At 46.0% G+C, this 16,271-nt stretch overlaps 1 protein-coding gene across 5 annotated transcripts in view; it reads left to right on the top strand.

Annotated features, from left to right (window-relative positions):
* Positions 1–16,271, top strand: part of pbx4 (pre-B-cell leukemia transcription factor 4) — a 34,406-nt gene that overhangs the window by 1,609 nt on the left and 16,526 nt on the right. For 4 of the 5 annotated variants that reach the window (XM_062532881.1, XM_062532882.1, XM_062532878.1 and 1 more), the window contains exons 3-4: positions 2,730–2,843; positions 6,919–6,992. In XM_062532881.1, the coding sequence (XP_062388865.1) occupies positions 2,730–2,843; positions 6,919–6,992 (188 nt within the window). The remainder of the gene's footprint in view (positions 1–2,729; positions 2,844–6,918; positions 6,993–16,271) is intronic. The other variant, XM_062532883.1, reaches the window with a different exon arrangement.

Here is a 16,271-nt window from a genome sequence, read left to right as displayed (position 1 = left end):
TGTAGGCAAGTCATTCTGACAGACGGAAGATTTAACTTGAAAACGTTTATATCTCTGAAGCTTGCCTCGTTTGTTGTGTGTTTAAGGGTTTAAAACTATATGTTATTTGATGCGGTGTGCTGAAGTTTCTTTTCTATGCATCAGATTGTTAGGGTCTAATTAAACTAAACACAACTTGTCCACCTGCACGGACTGACATGCAACCTTAGATCCTTTTCTCCTCTGTTACTATGGCTCCAAACTCTTAATTAACCTAATAAACCAAGCTAAATAATCAGGTGTATAAATGTAGTCTGCTTTTCACTCCAGCATGCATATGATTTGGTAGTGAGTTTACTTTTAGTGGCGCAATGGGTATTTATTTGGATGTTCACTAATGACAGATATTGCTGAAGTTCGTAAATAAAGCTTAGACCCTGGACCCCCTTTTTATGGATGTAATGGCAATGCTGTTTGAGAACTGTTTGTGGAGTTCTGTTTGTTTATGTAACGAGTGAAGTGTAAAAGTGATGTTTAAAACCATGTTTTAGTTTGTCATAGATATAGCCATGTGCTAGTGGTTCAGTTGTTACACTGAGAGCATGCCTTTTCAAGCCATTTGGTGTCGGCGTTGGCCAAATTGCGAGCTTCAGTAGATGAATGAATTAGATTAATCTGCTACCTTGTCATTAGCATAGATAATCAGGGAGGTCTTAATTAAGTCATCGCCGTCGTGCCGAGACGGCTTTCAAATTTAAATGGATGTTTAGCAACCTAGCGTTGCTGGTGCGCGATATGATCAGGCCTGAGAACTGTTTGTGTGACACAAGATCTAAATCAACTGACACTGTTTGCTTAATTCGAGTTTATTAGGGGGTTATTTAGATTGTTTATTTATTTTTTTGCACGTACCCGTACATAAAATAACAAATGCAGGCAATAGTCAACGGTGTGTGCTCACTACACGCACAGCTGTCAGTGCATCACAACGGAATATTCATGCGGTATGGTTGTATATGAGCTATGGAAAGGTCATCTGAAATTGAAGCTGGGGGAATTCGCACAGAAGCCGCTTTATAATGTGAGGCTGTGGCCACTCTGCGATGTGTCATTAGCTTGTGATTTTCCACCAAACCATTTGGCCACCTCGTTCTCTTAATTAATTCACTCTTCTTTCACCCCCTCCCTCCCTGGTGTTCATCCTTTTCATTGTATGCAGGGTGCAATCAATTCTCCTATAATGTGTACGCGAACGCAGCTGTCCACAAATCGAGTTTCTATTAATGAGATGGGGGCGGGCGCTTCATAGACAGGTTATGAAGGCAAGGATATTGCCTTAGCATTTGATGATGGGCTGAAATTTTCTTGTCATTTTTTGTATTTTTTTTCTGAAGTCGTCACGGATATTTAGAGAAATGTACTCCAGTACTGTGTTTTTATATATATATAATAGGCATTTTAATAGGATTTGGACGTATCAATTTTTTGCTTTTATTGTGTTCTTATTATATAGTGGTTTATTATTCATTCACACTGCATATGGTATTAGTATTTTTAAAAAACATGCATACAAGATCAAGTCTGTCTGATAGTTGTTTGACCATTCATTATTTACAAGCATCCATGTAAGAGCCAACACTAGTAATAAGTGAGCATTAAATAAACATTGTAAAGAACTACATGTGGTTATGTTTATAGATGTTCTGAGAATAGAGGCAAATCCACTTAAGGCCAGCCTAATAACTGCTCAGTCCTCAAGACTTTCAACATTGCTGCCACCCCCTTCACTGCCTCCTTAGAAATCTGTCATGGGATTAGTTAGTGTGTCATTCATAGGATTAGACCATATGTAATTCATGCATGTAAACATGGCTTGGCCTTGCAGTCTGCTTTGTTTCTTAGCCCCGTCTTAGGCCCTCACTGGACAGCTTGGTCTGGCAAAGTCATGAGAACCAGTCAGCTGAGAGACAGTCTGCTGGGGTTCATCTGGGGTCACATAGGATCTTTATATAAAATAAGACGAGAACTGTTGTTCAGTATTGGATTTGGCACGAAACTGGGCATAATTTCACCTCACTCACACCTGGGGAGTAATATAGAGTCTGTTTTTTGACGACTCCCTCGGAGTCTTTGCTGCCATTTACAGAAAGCTCAGTAGCCTGTACAACTCAACCTCAGTTTCCGAAACAGGCGTATTCTTTAAGTTAGTGTAAATGTATCAGGATAGTACAATAGTTTATGTTTAACAGACACGAAGACGAGCAAAATTTGACCGTGTTTATGGAAACAGAACTGGTCATCAAACAAATCAATTCAAATCTGAAGAAAAGATTGTTAACTGGCAACCGTTATTCTCACTGCAAAAAAAGATATATATATAATGAGCAGTTGGTCTTGTTTAGTTCCTCATGAATTATTTCCTGCTTTCATGCAAAGCACCCCCCCCCCCCTCCCCTTCACCCTCCAAGTGTATGAACTCAAGGCAGGCAAATGTGTTAGCAATTTCAGAAGCTTACCGCCACATGCGGAACAGATGTGAGCATTCAAGTGCTCCTCATCCGCTCTTTTGGATTCCTCTCCGGGCCTGAGCATAGCGGTCCCCCTCACCCCTCAACCCTGTCCCCTCCCCCCATCCCCAATGTCGAGCAGTGATGCCAGGTACTGTTTGGGTGGCTCCGGGCGATACCAGCACAGCTGGTGCTGCCAGCCGGGCCCCCCCCCCATCTCTTACCCTGTTGCCCTGTGTCCAGATGCTGGCCAGAGGAGGCTTCATCGCAGTGGGGCGGAACTGACGACCCCAGTGAGGGAGGTGGAGCTGGGAGGGGCACGGCGGGGGGTGCCCTGCCGCTCAACTTCCAGCACAGGTCAGTACAGGACCGCATGAGCACCCCCGTCTCGTCTCCCACCACCTCCTCCTCCCCCCCCCGATCATACCTCCATACCCCAACGGCAGTCTGATCACTTGCTCTCAGCGCAGTGAGAAAACAGGACTGCCGAAACCGAACCGAACATATAGCCTGTGTAGACTGCATTCCGTCACTTGCGCGCACACACACAAGACCGCAGGACATGTACCAGTAATATGAATGTCTACAGGCATGGTCCATTTCACGCCGTTTTGGACCATCAGCAGTAGGGTTGCAGGGGCAAGGTCGATTCATGTCGTTACTGTATTGTCTCTCCTCACGTTTGTATTTAATCTGAAACATAAGTGTTCGATGGCGGCCTTGGTTACTGTTGTCATGTCGAGCAAACTTATGGATTATTGCGAAGAATCCCATAGGAATGCCATATGAATGTCAGAACCCATTGGATGTTAATTCACATCGATTTGGCGGTTGTGAGTAGAAAAAGTATAAAAAAGGGGAGGGGGCGGTATAAATGTAAAAAGTGCAGAAAATATGGTTAAAATTATTTCTTTCATAAACTAATGCTCGTCTTATTACTTAGCCTTGGAGGTCGAAAAACAAGTAGAATAATAGACATGTCTGTCACAGTTAGAAAGAAAAGTCTATGATGCTAGTTAGTGTTTGGCAAAAGTGCTTGAACTCTTGAAGCCAGCATGCACAGTCTTGGCTCTGTTGTAATGATTGGTTTGTTGATAATGTTGAGGGTTAGGAGATTGATGCAACTTTTATGTTGCCCAGGTGAAATATCTTAGATTGCAGTCTTGATTAATCAAGAAAACATTGGGGTTAACATTTATAAGGTTGCTCAATAGCTGCATTGTCTGTAACATGAGTATTCATTATTTAACTGAGTCATTTACTTTATTTATTTCAGTTTATGTAACTGCAACTATGTTGCTGCTCAGTTATTCATGTATCATTTCGTTTCTCTAGTTGAACTTTGTTGAACTTTCTGCGTCATTTTTGTTTGTTACCTTTACAATGTTCCTTCCGTTAAAATGTATTGAATCTCTCCATGACACTTCTGTTGCCTCTGGGTTGCCTCTGACAAAGATAGGCTGAGAGTTTGTGTGACCGTGACCGTTGCTAAGGCAATTCCTGCTTGGTTAATTGTAATTTATTGGTGAAGTTTTGCCATTGGTCAGTTCGGAGTTTAAATAAGCAGAGTACGTAGGTGTTGGCATAATGAACATAGGTTTATTATAATGGTTCCTGTTCAACACGTTCATTTGTTCTTTTTTCCTGTGTAAAGAATTTTTTTCATTGTATAAGAACACATTTATTTATCCACATTTGTGTGACTTTCTATATCATTAGGGCTAATCCTGTTAAAAAGTGGGAAAACAGCAGTGATTTTGTCCCCCCCCAAAAAAAAAAATCTGTCTGTTTGGAACTGTCATGCAAAGCTGTAGTGGGTGGGACTGTAATTACAAAGCTTGGTTATTCCTCTTTGGGGTCGCTGTGGCTGGAGGGGATGAGCCATGAAGTTTATGGGCCCTGTCCTCACCAGAGGCCAGCAAAGTTTAGATGGCATCCAACCTCAACAATGCTGCAAAGCTTCCTCAAGTGGTCTTAATTGTGCCTGTGTCAAGATCAGAAAATCACAAAATGGAAACCACTTTTGCCCAGTGTCTATCTGCAAACATTAGTCGATTATGAATATATATTTATTTTTTTTAAATCTGCCTTAGACCTCGGACAATGACTCCGTTTTGGAAGCTTTGTCTGAACTACAGTATAACCAGTCTGACATTAGTTCTAGCAGTTCAGATGTACAGTAGACTTTGGGGTGTTTTAAGAGAACGCGTAAAATGCATGTGGTGGTGTTGGCCACTGATGCTTTTATCTGTAGACAACCTCCTCATTCCCTAGTCTACAGCAGAACCAAGGGCCAAAATTGGAATAGCCAAGTCCAGCCGCTCCTGAATGAAACCGCTGTAGGTCTGCCAGGTGCTGTCCTACCACATGAGTGAAAAAGTGACATTTTCGCGGCAACCAAACACACGCTGACATTATCACTCATGTCTAGAAGGTTACCGGTCCCAGGAAGAAGCGCGGGCGGGGGAAAAAAGGTAGATGTGAGAAGAGGGTCTGTTGTCAGGCTGCCTTTTGCTTTTAAAGACGTGCGCTGTGATTCTTTTTTTTTTTTTTGAGGCGTTTTTGAAGTGCGGTGTCATTGAGCATTCAGCACGAACTCAGCTGAAGATTTGTGGAGATCATTCTCAGTTCCTCTTGTCGTCACTCCGCCGGCAGTGACTGACAGAGAGCACCAAGCTGGGGACACCACCGGCAGAAACGATACGCTGCCAAGGCAGGCGCACAGAACCTGGCTTGCCTCTTAAGGTGCACTTCAGACATCTAATGAACAGCTTTTTCTCACAGTTTGCCACTGTCAATTCCAGATGGCAAAAATCGCAGAGGAAAAATGTCTAAAATATTAATGAAAGTTTTTTTTATATATATACTCTCATAGACCATAACAATAGGGAAGTGTTGGAAAGGTTCAGGTTTCAGTTGTTGAGGTGAAACTCTTGCTCGGTAAATTCCAATCTTCTGTCTGTTAGTTGTCTACATGGCACACACTGCCAGACTGATGCCTCAGTCTTTGGCCTCAGGATAGAGGATTTGAGGAATTTTCACAGAAAGTAAACTCTCAAACCAACGGGTGGGATAGAGAATTATATTTATCTGAAGACACTTGTTTGTTTAAAGGGACACTTCACCGATTAGCATTAGAAATCCGTATTTCTCCCATGTCAAGGCAAACTGAGGGAATGATGCATGGCCATTCAAAAACATGACTGGTTTTCTAAAGATGCAAAGCTTAATGCTAATCGGTGAAGTGTCCCTTTAAGAGGTATTTTTATTTAACATCTTAAGATATCACTCAAAAAGATTGGACGTCTCTGGAACGCATTATTCGGTTGACTGATATGCAACAAACTATTGTCAATAGTGCCAGTGTGACAGTGTGATTGTCACAGCATTGACACCATATCTCAAATGGAGAGGACGGTGTGATTGGTGTCATTATTGTATGACATGAGTATGCACTCTGTGAGTGAATGGCAAACTTGCCATCAGTCAGGTTTGGCATGGAAAAAGAAATGCATTTCCCCCCCTTCCTCTCCGGAGGTAGTCTGTACAATCCTGCGAATGTCATCAGCATAATTCATTTGCAATATTGTTTTCATGTAGTGGCAGTCCTCCCATCTTTGGCATCACTCAGGTTTTTGTGTCTGGTCTGCCAGGTGGGGGGATGGGCGGTGCGGGGGTACTTTACCAGGGCTTCTCCCTCAAGACAAATTAAGCGCATGCTTCATTTAACAGCTCATTTAGTTGTGGTGAATGAGAGAGAGTGCAAATATGGAGCCATGCAGGTCTCGCTTATTTTGGGTATAAATCTGAAGAGGCACATAATGTTTCATTCCTTTGCGATGAGCTGAGAATGCTCTGGGTTGTTTGGCAGGCCTGTAGATGCCTGCTAAGAAAAGAAGGCCAAGAGTAATTTCGTAAGAGCATTCGGTTGGTCCAAAAGGATTTGCCTCAATTGTGATCACAGCAATAAGGGATTGTGGGAGTCACTGTGGTATTTAAGTCCCCTCTGTGCGCCTGATTGTGGATATGTCCATGACTCATTAGAGGGACGTGCAAGAACTCCAGCCAAATACCAAGCTGTCCTGTGCAGTTTGAAGTTTTGTCGGCCTCAGAGTTTTGTGTGTGTATGATAGAGCATCTTTGACACACACACCCACACGCACGGACACACACACACACACACACACACACACACAGACACAGTGTGTGTTATAAACATAAGCCATATGGGTTACATAGAAGTATCATGTGGGAAGTGAACATTTTGATTTTGTCAAGTGAGGTTTGCTATTAACATTCTCTCTCTCTCTCTTTCTCTCTCTCTCTCTCTCTCTCTCTCTCTCTCACACTCTCTCTCTCTCTCTCACTCTCTCTCTCTCTCTCTCTCTCTCTCTCTCTCTCTCTCTCTCTCTCTCCTGTCTGTCTGTTGCAGGAAACATGCTCTGAACTGCCACAGGATGAAGCCGGCCCTCTTCAGCGTCCTGTGCGAGATCAAAGAGAAGACCGGTAAGTCCCTCACACATTCCCTTCTGAAGATGTCCGAGGCCGTCATGGCAACATTTGGCCGACTGAATCAGACCCTCAGATACATTGGTCCTCAGAGATCTGCCCGGCCGCTGCCCTGATTGGGTATTGATTCTTCAAGGTCTCGTATTGATGAGGTATTGATCGTATCGAGTGGCGAATGGTTTCAGCTGCAGCTGGTAGAATGAGAGTAAGGGTTGAATTAGTTTAGCGTTGGCCTGTTGGTGGCCTTTTTGGCCCATCACCATTGTCTTGTTGGGGTGAGGGGGTGGTGGGGGGGCTCTCTCTCTCCACTGAGCCCTGAGCGTGTTGGACCTGTCTCGATGAGGATTTGCCTCGTTAAAGGTATTGAGTTGTTTGAGGACGCTGGTCTTGCTCGCGTGTTTGCTTACTGGCACGCTTTGCGCTGATTCAATGTTTGCTCCCAAGCTTAGCATTACATACTGTAGAAAATCCCTTTCCAATAAGCTGTCAGCTTGAGCTTTCTCATCTTGTTAGCCACTCTGCATCATTAGCCGGCCAATCATTTGCCATACTGCCCATTCCCTCCCCTTCTCTCTTTCTTTCTTTCTTTCTTTCTTTCACAGAGCAGGAATGACAGCACATTTCTAAGGCACAGAATATTGGTCCTTGACGCATGCTATATCATTTGTCTGGCGCGTGTGAATTTCTGTACGTCCCCCATCTCTCTCTCCGCCTGCTCGCTCGCTGCAAAACCACCAACCTCACGTCGAATTACAGCGTTTAAGTGATGCGCTTCAGCCAGCTCATGGACATCCCCGTCAATACCCGCAGTTTTGCCATCCCCCTAATTGGAAGCAAGAAAAGGATAGAAAGGGGAGGGAGGGAGGAGGGAGAAGGGGGGGAGGGGTTGAGCTTGGGCTTGCCCCTGTTGCTGTGGCAACCCCTCCTTGTCTTATTTACCTAATATCATTCACTTTGATTTTCACATTTAGCCCTGGTGGGGTAAGAGCGGGGGGGGCCTTGGAGAGTTGTGGATGCCGGCGCAGGGTAGTGAGTGATGACTCAGAGAAGGCTTCTCCCTCCCCCGTGGAAGAAGGAGCTGAATCAGTGCAATCCTCCACGTGGCAGTGGCCTTGGTGTTGCAGGCAGCCTTTAGTATTCAACCCCCTGAGCAGAAAAATCTGCCGGTAAATATCAGTCGTAACGAAGGCCAAACGCTCTCGTGTTACGCTACGCTCGACAGCCAGCCCACCAGGCCCCATGCGATTGCCAAGTGCTGTGTGTGTGTGTGTGTGTGTGTGTGTGTGTGTGTGTGTTGGCTTATTCCTGCCTGTAACTTTAAGAACTCCTGCTGTGTTGATCCTGTGCCCCTGGAATGTGAATTAAGGGAGGCTTCCTCTTTTACAGACGATTATGAAGGCGGTTGTTGGCGCTGCACACATCTCCATAGATTTGGCGTAGCCTAGCTCACTTGCATGCTTGTCTTATTACTCCTCTATCTCTCTCTTTCTTTCTCTCTCTCTCTCTCGCTCTCTCTCTCTCTCTCAAACACATACACACAGATAGATATGCACTCTTACACCCTGGGTCTTCTCTTTTTCTCTCTCTCTCTCTTCCTCTCCATCTCACACACACACACACACACACACACACTGACATATGCACTCTTATACCCTGAATCTTCTCTCTCTCTCTTTCTCGCTCTTGCTCTCTCTCTGGCTCTCTCTGGCTCTCTCTGGCTCGCTCTCTCACACACACACACACACATGCATACATTCATACACGAAACAGCAGGGATAAAAGCAAACTTAAGCTCGGGTCTATTCCTGCTGCTCCAGTCTTGTCCTCTCCTCCTCCTCCCCCTGCCTCTCCCCCCTCTCCCATTCTTGAAAGAGAAGACTTGCTCTGAACTCAGGCTTTTGATATGGTAATGGCGGATTGGGGGGGGGGGGGGGGGGTTACACAGGGTTGTGGGGGAGGGGGATGCTGAATTCCTCAGAGTGCTGCAGTTGGGTAGATTGTTTTTATTGTTAAGGAAATTTTCTACTCAAGTGCAAGTCCCCTGACTGCAAGCTGGCTTTGTGCTTTTTTTTTCTCCTACCCCCTCTCCTTGCACATTTGCAGCTACTGTTAAACATGGCCCTCATAGTGTGGAGTTAAAAGTTAATGAAACAAACGAATATGAAGGTATCAAGACACCATGGCTCGGAAATTAAAGCACCATCTTGTTCTGCTCTTGTAAGCTCATCTCCAGCTCCCCCTGTTTGGGTTCACACTCAAATTGGCTACTCGTATAATAGACTGAAACCCGCTGCCAAAGCTTTAAACAATACTTAGCCTGTTTGGTCCATCTGCTTTATGTAATGCTTGTTTCACATTTCTGTCTCTTTTTTTTCCTTTTCTTTTTTTCCCCTCCCCTTGCTAGTCTGTTTTCTGTCCTTAGTTTCCCCATTCTGCCCGTGCCGTTTAATCAATGCTTTCTCTCGAACGCTCTTTCCTTCAATCTCGTCGTTCCACAGGTCATCATAAACAGGCATTGTCATACCATCTGTCTCTTCGGATTTGGTTCCTTGTCTCGGTTAAGGCAATTTGCTCACCTTGTTTTCATATTTTAACAATTTTCAGATAGTTTGCCACATGACCCAGTGAATGTGGCTTGTCCCGTCTGTGTGTGAATGACTGACAGTGTTTTATGACCACACGCCATTCAGACGGAGAATGAGCTGGTCGGCTGTTGGTCTGCTTTCTTTTGTTTGTGTAATCCTCAGTGGAACTGCGCACACTGCTGTTGCCGTAGTCTGACTCTGCCTCCGCGGCTGCTGCTTGATTTGAAACCGGTTCAGACAGCCTGGCAATGGTTTGGATGGATCTTTTGGAAAGTTCTGTCTGTGTGAAGGAAAATCTCTGAGGACTGTTCAGTCACAGAAAATGAGTCTTCTAAGATAAGAATGTTTAGCTTTGCATCTCTAATACCTAGGCTAACCAAATACTCAATGGTGCGGTTGGATTGATTTGGAAGTCTTGCTGATAATCTAGGTGTCGAAGATACATATTTCAGTGTCAAGATAATATGTCAATATAGCCTGAACTTTAAATAAAAACCTGCATTTATATGTTTAAATGTTAAATATGTCTGGATTTTGGTTAAAGCGTAGCTTTCCTTGAGAGACAAAAGATAATTCCTGTTACAAAGAAATGGCTGCAAAACATCATGATGGCATAATGTAATTACCCCTCAAGTTGACAGAAATGCAGAATATTCTGCATGTATCCAGATTTGTGTTTTTTAATGAGCTTATTTTGACTATTCATTTAGTGATACAACATGATAATAACAATCAGACTTGTAATTATATTAACATCAATCTATTTTCTTAGCTTTTCCTGGGCTAGTACTGTCTGCTTTTTCAGTGGTTGTCATATCAGTATCATGTATCAGCAAGTTGAAAGTATGCATTTTATTTACTGAGCCCACTTCTCTTCCACTTGATGGGGCCTGTAATGTCCATCCAGTCAACCCATCCTCTTAATACCTTTATTGGGCCGGTGCCCCAGTGACTCCAGGGCCCAATTAAGAGCTTTTTAATTATTATTTGTTCCTAAAAGAGTTTAATTTGAAGCCAGTCGTAAAATTTCATGAGTTGTTGGAAAGCTCGGACTCTCTTTATTTTTACGAGGCCGATCAGAGCTGAGCCAGCGGAAGCCCGGCGATGAGGCGGTTAGCGTTAGCATTAGCCTTGTTAGCAGCAGAGGCTCCCGTGGAGCTGCTGAAGGCTGGGCTGAGTACTGAGAAACATAGCTGAGTACTCAGGCCTTCAGTAATGCTGCAGGCTGGGCTTAGTACTCAGGCCTTGAGTAATGCTGCAGAAACATAGCTGAGTACTCAGGCCTTGAGTAATGCTGCAGAAACATAGCTGAGTACTCAGGCCTTGAGTAATGCTGCAGGCTGGGCTCAGTACTCGGGCCTTTAGTAATTTCCCGCATATAAGCCGCATTGTGTATAAGCCGCAGGACAGTGTTTTATGCAAGTGAAAAGAAACAAAACCTTATTAACACCATATTAATTGCCCCCCTGTATAAACCTCATAGCTGAAGAAATTTTGCAAAATCAATGTACAAGCCGCGGCTAATAGTCGGGAAATTACGGGTAATGCTGCAGACTGGGTTGAGTTCTCAGGCCTTTAGTAATAATACAAGCTGGGTTGAGTTCTCAGGCCTTTAGTAATAATACAAGCTGGGTTGAGTTCTCAGGCCTTTAGTAATAATACAAGCTGGCTTGAGTTCTTGGGCCTTTAGTACTAATACAGGCTGGGCTGAGTTCTCAGGCCTTTAGTAATAATACAGGCTGGGCTGAGTTCTCAGGCCTTTAGTAATGCTGCAGAAACTGAGCGGAGTCCAAAACGACACAAGAAAAAACATGCACTCAGGCCCAGTCCTCTGCGGAGCTGACTAATGCTGTCTGCTTGGAGTCAGCACGAGTGGAGAGTTTTGTGTGTGTGTGTCTGTGTGTGTGTCTGTATGCGTCTGTGTACGTGTGTGTGTGTGTGTGAGATTGTCTGTGTGTGTGTGTGTTTGAGATTGTCTGTGTGTGTGTGTGTTTGAGATTGTCTGTGTGTGTGTGTGTGTGTGTGTGTGTGTGTGTGATTGTCCGTGTGTGTCAGTTTGTCCGTGTGTGGGCCCTGAAATATGATGCCTTTGTGTGTGGTTGTGTCTGTGTGTGTGTGTGTGTGTATATATTTGTGTGTTTGCTTGTGTGTTTGCTCGTTTGTTCTTTCTAGCTATGCATGTGTGTGTGTGTCAGTGAGTGTGAGTCAGTGAGTCCAGGAACACGATGCCATCTCTTCATGCACTCTCGTATTCCATTCATGTGTGTGTTTCTGGTGTTGTATTCTGCCACTCAACTGTTTTTTTTTTCTTTCTCCCTTTCCTCTCCTCCTCTCCTCTTTCTCTTCTCTCTCCCTCCCTCTCTCTCTCTGGCCTGTTCCCTTTCAAGAAGAGCGCAAATGAGAAAGATAGTGTGAAGGGGGAGAGGGGCCAAAGGAGCGATAGAGAGGGAGATTGATGAGGCAGTAAGAGCAGCAGTAATTACTCTGTGTCCATTCCCCACGCCGGATTGGCAGACGGCTAATATCACACAGACCCCTGGCCCTGACAGCCCCCCCTCCCCAACCCCCCCCATCTCGTCCATCCTCAACACAAGCGTTGTGGCTTGGGAGGGGGGGGGGGTGTCAGCGTTGAGCAGGGGGTTGGGAGAGCATCACCCATACCCCCCATCTCTGGCCCTGTGCTGTGTGGGCTGAACGTCTTCCCTCTCTCTCTCTCTCTCTCTCTGCCTCTCTCTCGCTCTCATTATGCTATTCCTGCAGGAATTACCGCATCGAATATTGCGCAGACCTCAACCGCAGCGCTCTGCATAAACGGTCAAGTGGCTAGCCCCCTTTAATAAAGGAGCATCGCTGCACAGCGTTGATAAACACCTGGCTGACAGCATCTCGGATGCAGGCGCTCTCCACCAACGCTATCTATTTGTTTAAATTATCTAAGTCAGTGATTGGATGATCATGTACTCCGTCTCGGAATGGAGACGATGGCGTATCAGCGGGTTCACACAGTGTGTTTTTTTATTATTATTTTTTATTTTTTGTTTTGTTCCCACAGGTCCTTATTTATTTATTACATTTTTGATGCACATTCATTTCGTTAAACCACTCACTGGTATTGCAGATGAATAAAATATTCTCATTGTGCATTCCTCAATTGTACATCCACCACAAGGGCTAGCTTGATTGTTATGGACATCTATGGAGATGTCCCCTCTTCACACCAGTTCGGTATAACAGCTGAAATAAGAATGCTGCACTGCAGTTCAGAAAACCTATTAACATTTATCAAGTGTGTGCTGCTCCTGTTAAGTAAAATAGTTCACTATCTTGGGCCTCTGTTATTTAAAAGTGCTGCCTTTTGCATATGACAAAGGCAGTACAACAAAGACAATGAAACCTTGGTGGGCACTGACTATCTGCCCCCATGGTCAAAGAAACAGTAGTGTGTTTTTTTGTAGCCACAAGACTTGCTCACACACGAAAAAACGATTTCATAGTCATTTGATACATTCCTAATTACTCATTCATCAGTAGCTATGTGTTCTCATCACAAGCTCACATGGCAAGGGCCGTGGTGGTGGTGGTCCGGGAGCGCCGGCTAGACTCGGGCGCCTTTGATCCAGACCCGGTCGGACTTCCTCTGGCCCCTGTCAGGTTGGGTCCCCGTCACACGTCCAGCTCACCCAGAAAGCTTGCGTCCCCTTAATTAAAGATATGTAAATGTGGACTCAGCTGGAATGCATTAGTGTTGGTGGCGGCGGCGGCAGCAGGGGCAAGGCAGAGTCAGAGCCCAGCTCCTATAATCCAGACTAATTAAGGTTTAATTACAATTGATGGGAGCCTCCACCCCCCTTCCACCTAACCATGAACCACTCCACGCGGGAATCTCGCCGCATGTTTTTTAAAAAGCACTGGAGTGCGCTCGCTCGCTCTCTCTCTCTCTCCTAGTCATCCCTCATAAGTGTGCGGCTCTGCAGAGGGTGGGGAGTCTTGATGTCTTCATGTGGAGTGAGATGATCCCTTGAGGAAGTGTCGCTGATGGGGATCTCTGTGTTACCACCATCCATCCAATATCACACTTGCACAAACACAAAGACCATCCTATATCTCACACGGAGGCACACACACACACACACACACACACACACACACACACACACACACACACACACACACACACACACACACACACACACACACACACACACACACACACACACACCATCCAGTATCACACAAACACACACACACACTCACACAAACAAACAACCACCACTCGGTATCCCACACACATACAACTATCAGCCAATCTCCCACACACACCCCCCCACCACCACCACCACCACCTCTACAATCTCACCCCTACACCCACCCACACACACCCGCCCGCCCCCCTAAGCTTCTGAGGCCACTCTCTGAGCACGGCTGGATGGATGACACTCGGATTGAAGCATTAGCTGCGTGCTAATCTAGCCTTAATCTGTCTGTCGCACGCAAAGGTGTGAATGCTCCAGTCACCAGCCTGAGCCTGAGCCGTGGCTGTTTGTCCCAGCAGTAAATGCACACGGCACACGGCACAGCAACAACAGCAGCAGCAGCAGCAGCAGCATCCTCCCTCTGAAGGTGAAACACTCGGCGTCCCCATCACGTCGGATTCCAGTCGTCAGGGTTTTTTTTTTTCTTTTTTCTTTTTGTTCTTCTTCTCTTCCCGTACCCCAGAGGCCTTGCAGGACACACTTGCAAAGATATCTGCAGCAGCAGCCCGAGCAGCTCCCTCTCCCCTCGCACATGTCCCTTTTTTCCTGCGCCGCTGGTTTGTGAGGTGCGGCAGGGTTAGCTTACACACGTGTGTGTGTGTGTGTGTGCGTCTGTCTATGTGTGTGTGTGTGTGTGCGTGCTTGCTCACTTGCCTCGCGCTCAGTCCCCCGGCCCTGTTTGGCTCTGTCATAATGCTCGTTCGCCGGTTATAAATGGGCGCCGCTCCTCTGATCTATCGCTTAATTGCCACCTCATTTGCATAACAGTGCAAATTAACGACCTCTCAAATGAGCGTTCATTTTTCACAAGGTCTTTAGGAGCTCCTTAAGAGGCGGTGCTAATTAGGGCGCGAGGCAGCTGTGCTGATGAGCTGGAGCCGCGCACAGAGGAGAGGGAGCGAGCGAACGAGAGAGAGGACAGACAGAGACGCAGAGAGAGAAGGATCGCCCACAAGGCTGCTGCTGCTGCTGCTGCTGCTGCTGCAACAACAACCACCACCACCACCACCATCACCACCACCTCCCTCTTCCTGCATATATGTTTGTTTGTATGGCACATAGTTTTTGTCCTAAGCGGCTTGCTGTAGGGTTCAGATGTGCATTTGTATCAGTAGGCGTACTCCCTGGGTGCTGAGCTTGTGAGCTTGGTGGTTGTTGTTGTGTGGTGCCTTGCCAGGAGCGCTACAGCATCACATGGACACTTCCTGCTCCTGCTCAACCTCCTCCTCATCCTCCTCCTCCTCCTCCTCCTCTGCCTCCTCCTTCTTCTCCTCTTCATCCTCAGTTTGTTTGGAGACTGATGGCTTCTTCTCCACCCCCAACTCTCCAGTCGTCTCGCCAAACACTGTGAGGTTAGCAGAGGAGAGAATAAACGAGTACTCTTTTGGGAGTGTGTGTGTGTCTGTGTGTGTGTGGGTGTGTTTGTCCTTCTCACACCAAACATGGAGAAGCCCCATTGTCCGGGGCACTCAGGTGTCCATAAAAGCCCTTTTGGAGTTAATTAAGGGCTGATTAATGACGGCCTGGCTTGGGCCTGTGGCGGTGTGTTTGTGTAAGGTGTGAGTGGCTCCCATTCACACGCTGGATCAGATGCTGCTGTGTTGACTCTGGCCACTGACCACTCCTTCTGCCAGGAAGTAGAATGACCAGCCTGTGTGTGTGTGTGTGTGTGTGTGCGTGTATGTGTGTGAAGGGGAGAGATTTGATGTGTGTGTTTGTGAGAGAGAGGGAGGTAGATGTTGTATTGTTGTGTGTGTGTGTGTGTGTGTGTGTGTGTGTGTGTGGTTGTAGGTGTAGGTAGGTGTGTGTAGTGGACCGAGTGTGTGCCACATGGGTTTCAGTAAATAGGCCCAACTGGCACTGCTTAACCTGAGCTGCTTATGGCAGTGACTGACCAATGGGTTCGGCAGCTTATTTGGCCCTGGCACACTCTCCTTTGCCCTGCCCTGCCCTCGTCTCTCCAGGAATCTCTCTCTCTCTCTCTCTCTCTCTCTCTCTCTCTCTCTCTCTCTCTGTCTCTCTCTCTCTCTCTCTCTCTCTCTGGTTTTCTCTTTCCTGTTCCCTCTCGTTCTGTTTCTGTGGCTGTCTGAAACTCTGGAAACGTTGTTTGTTTTTTGGGGTTACGATTGGTAAACATGCTCGTGCCGTGCTGGTTGTCGTTGAACCATTAGCCCCGTTGCTCGTGTTGGTGTGTGGAGTATCTGTCATTTCGCATTAGTCAAACAGTCCTTCCCGTACAGCAGTGCACTGTTCAGATGCCCCCTAATAGAGATATTACTTTGAACTACCCCACCATCATTTAATTAATTGAATGTGTGTGTTGCCATCGAAGTGATTGCATCACAACAGTGCTGTAAGGGGTGACACGCTCAGTTAATGCACCTGAGCATGTTGTGGTTTTGATTGATCATCCCAGCAGTTGGCAGATGGGCCAACCC

This window comes from Sardina pilchardus, chromosome 3, assembly GCF_963854185.1.
Source record: "Sardina pilchardus chromosome 3, fSarPil1.1, whole genome shotgun sequence".
In the NCBI taxonomy this organism is placed as follows: Eukaryota; Metazoa; Chordata; class Actinopteri; order Clupeiformes; family Clupeidae; genus Sardina; species Sardina pilchardus.
Note: the sequence above shows the minus strand (reverse complement) of the source record. Positions and strands in the feature narration are given on the sequence as shown.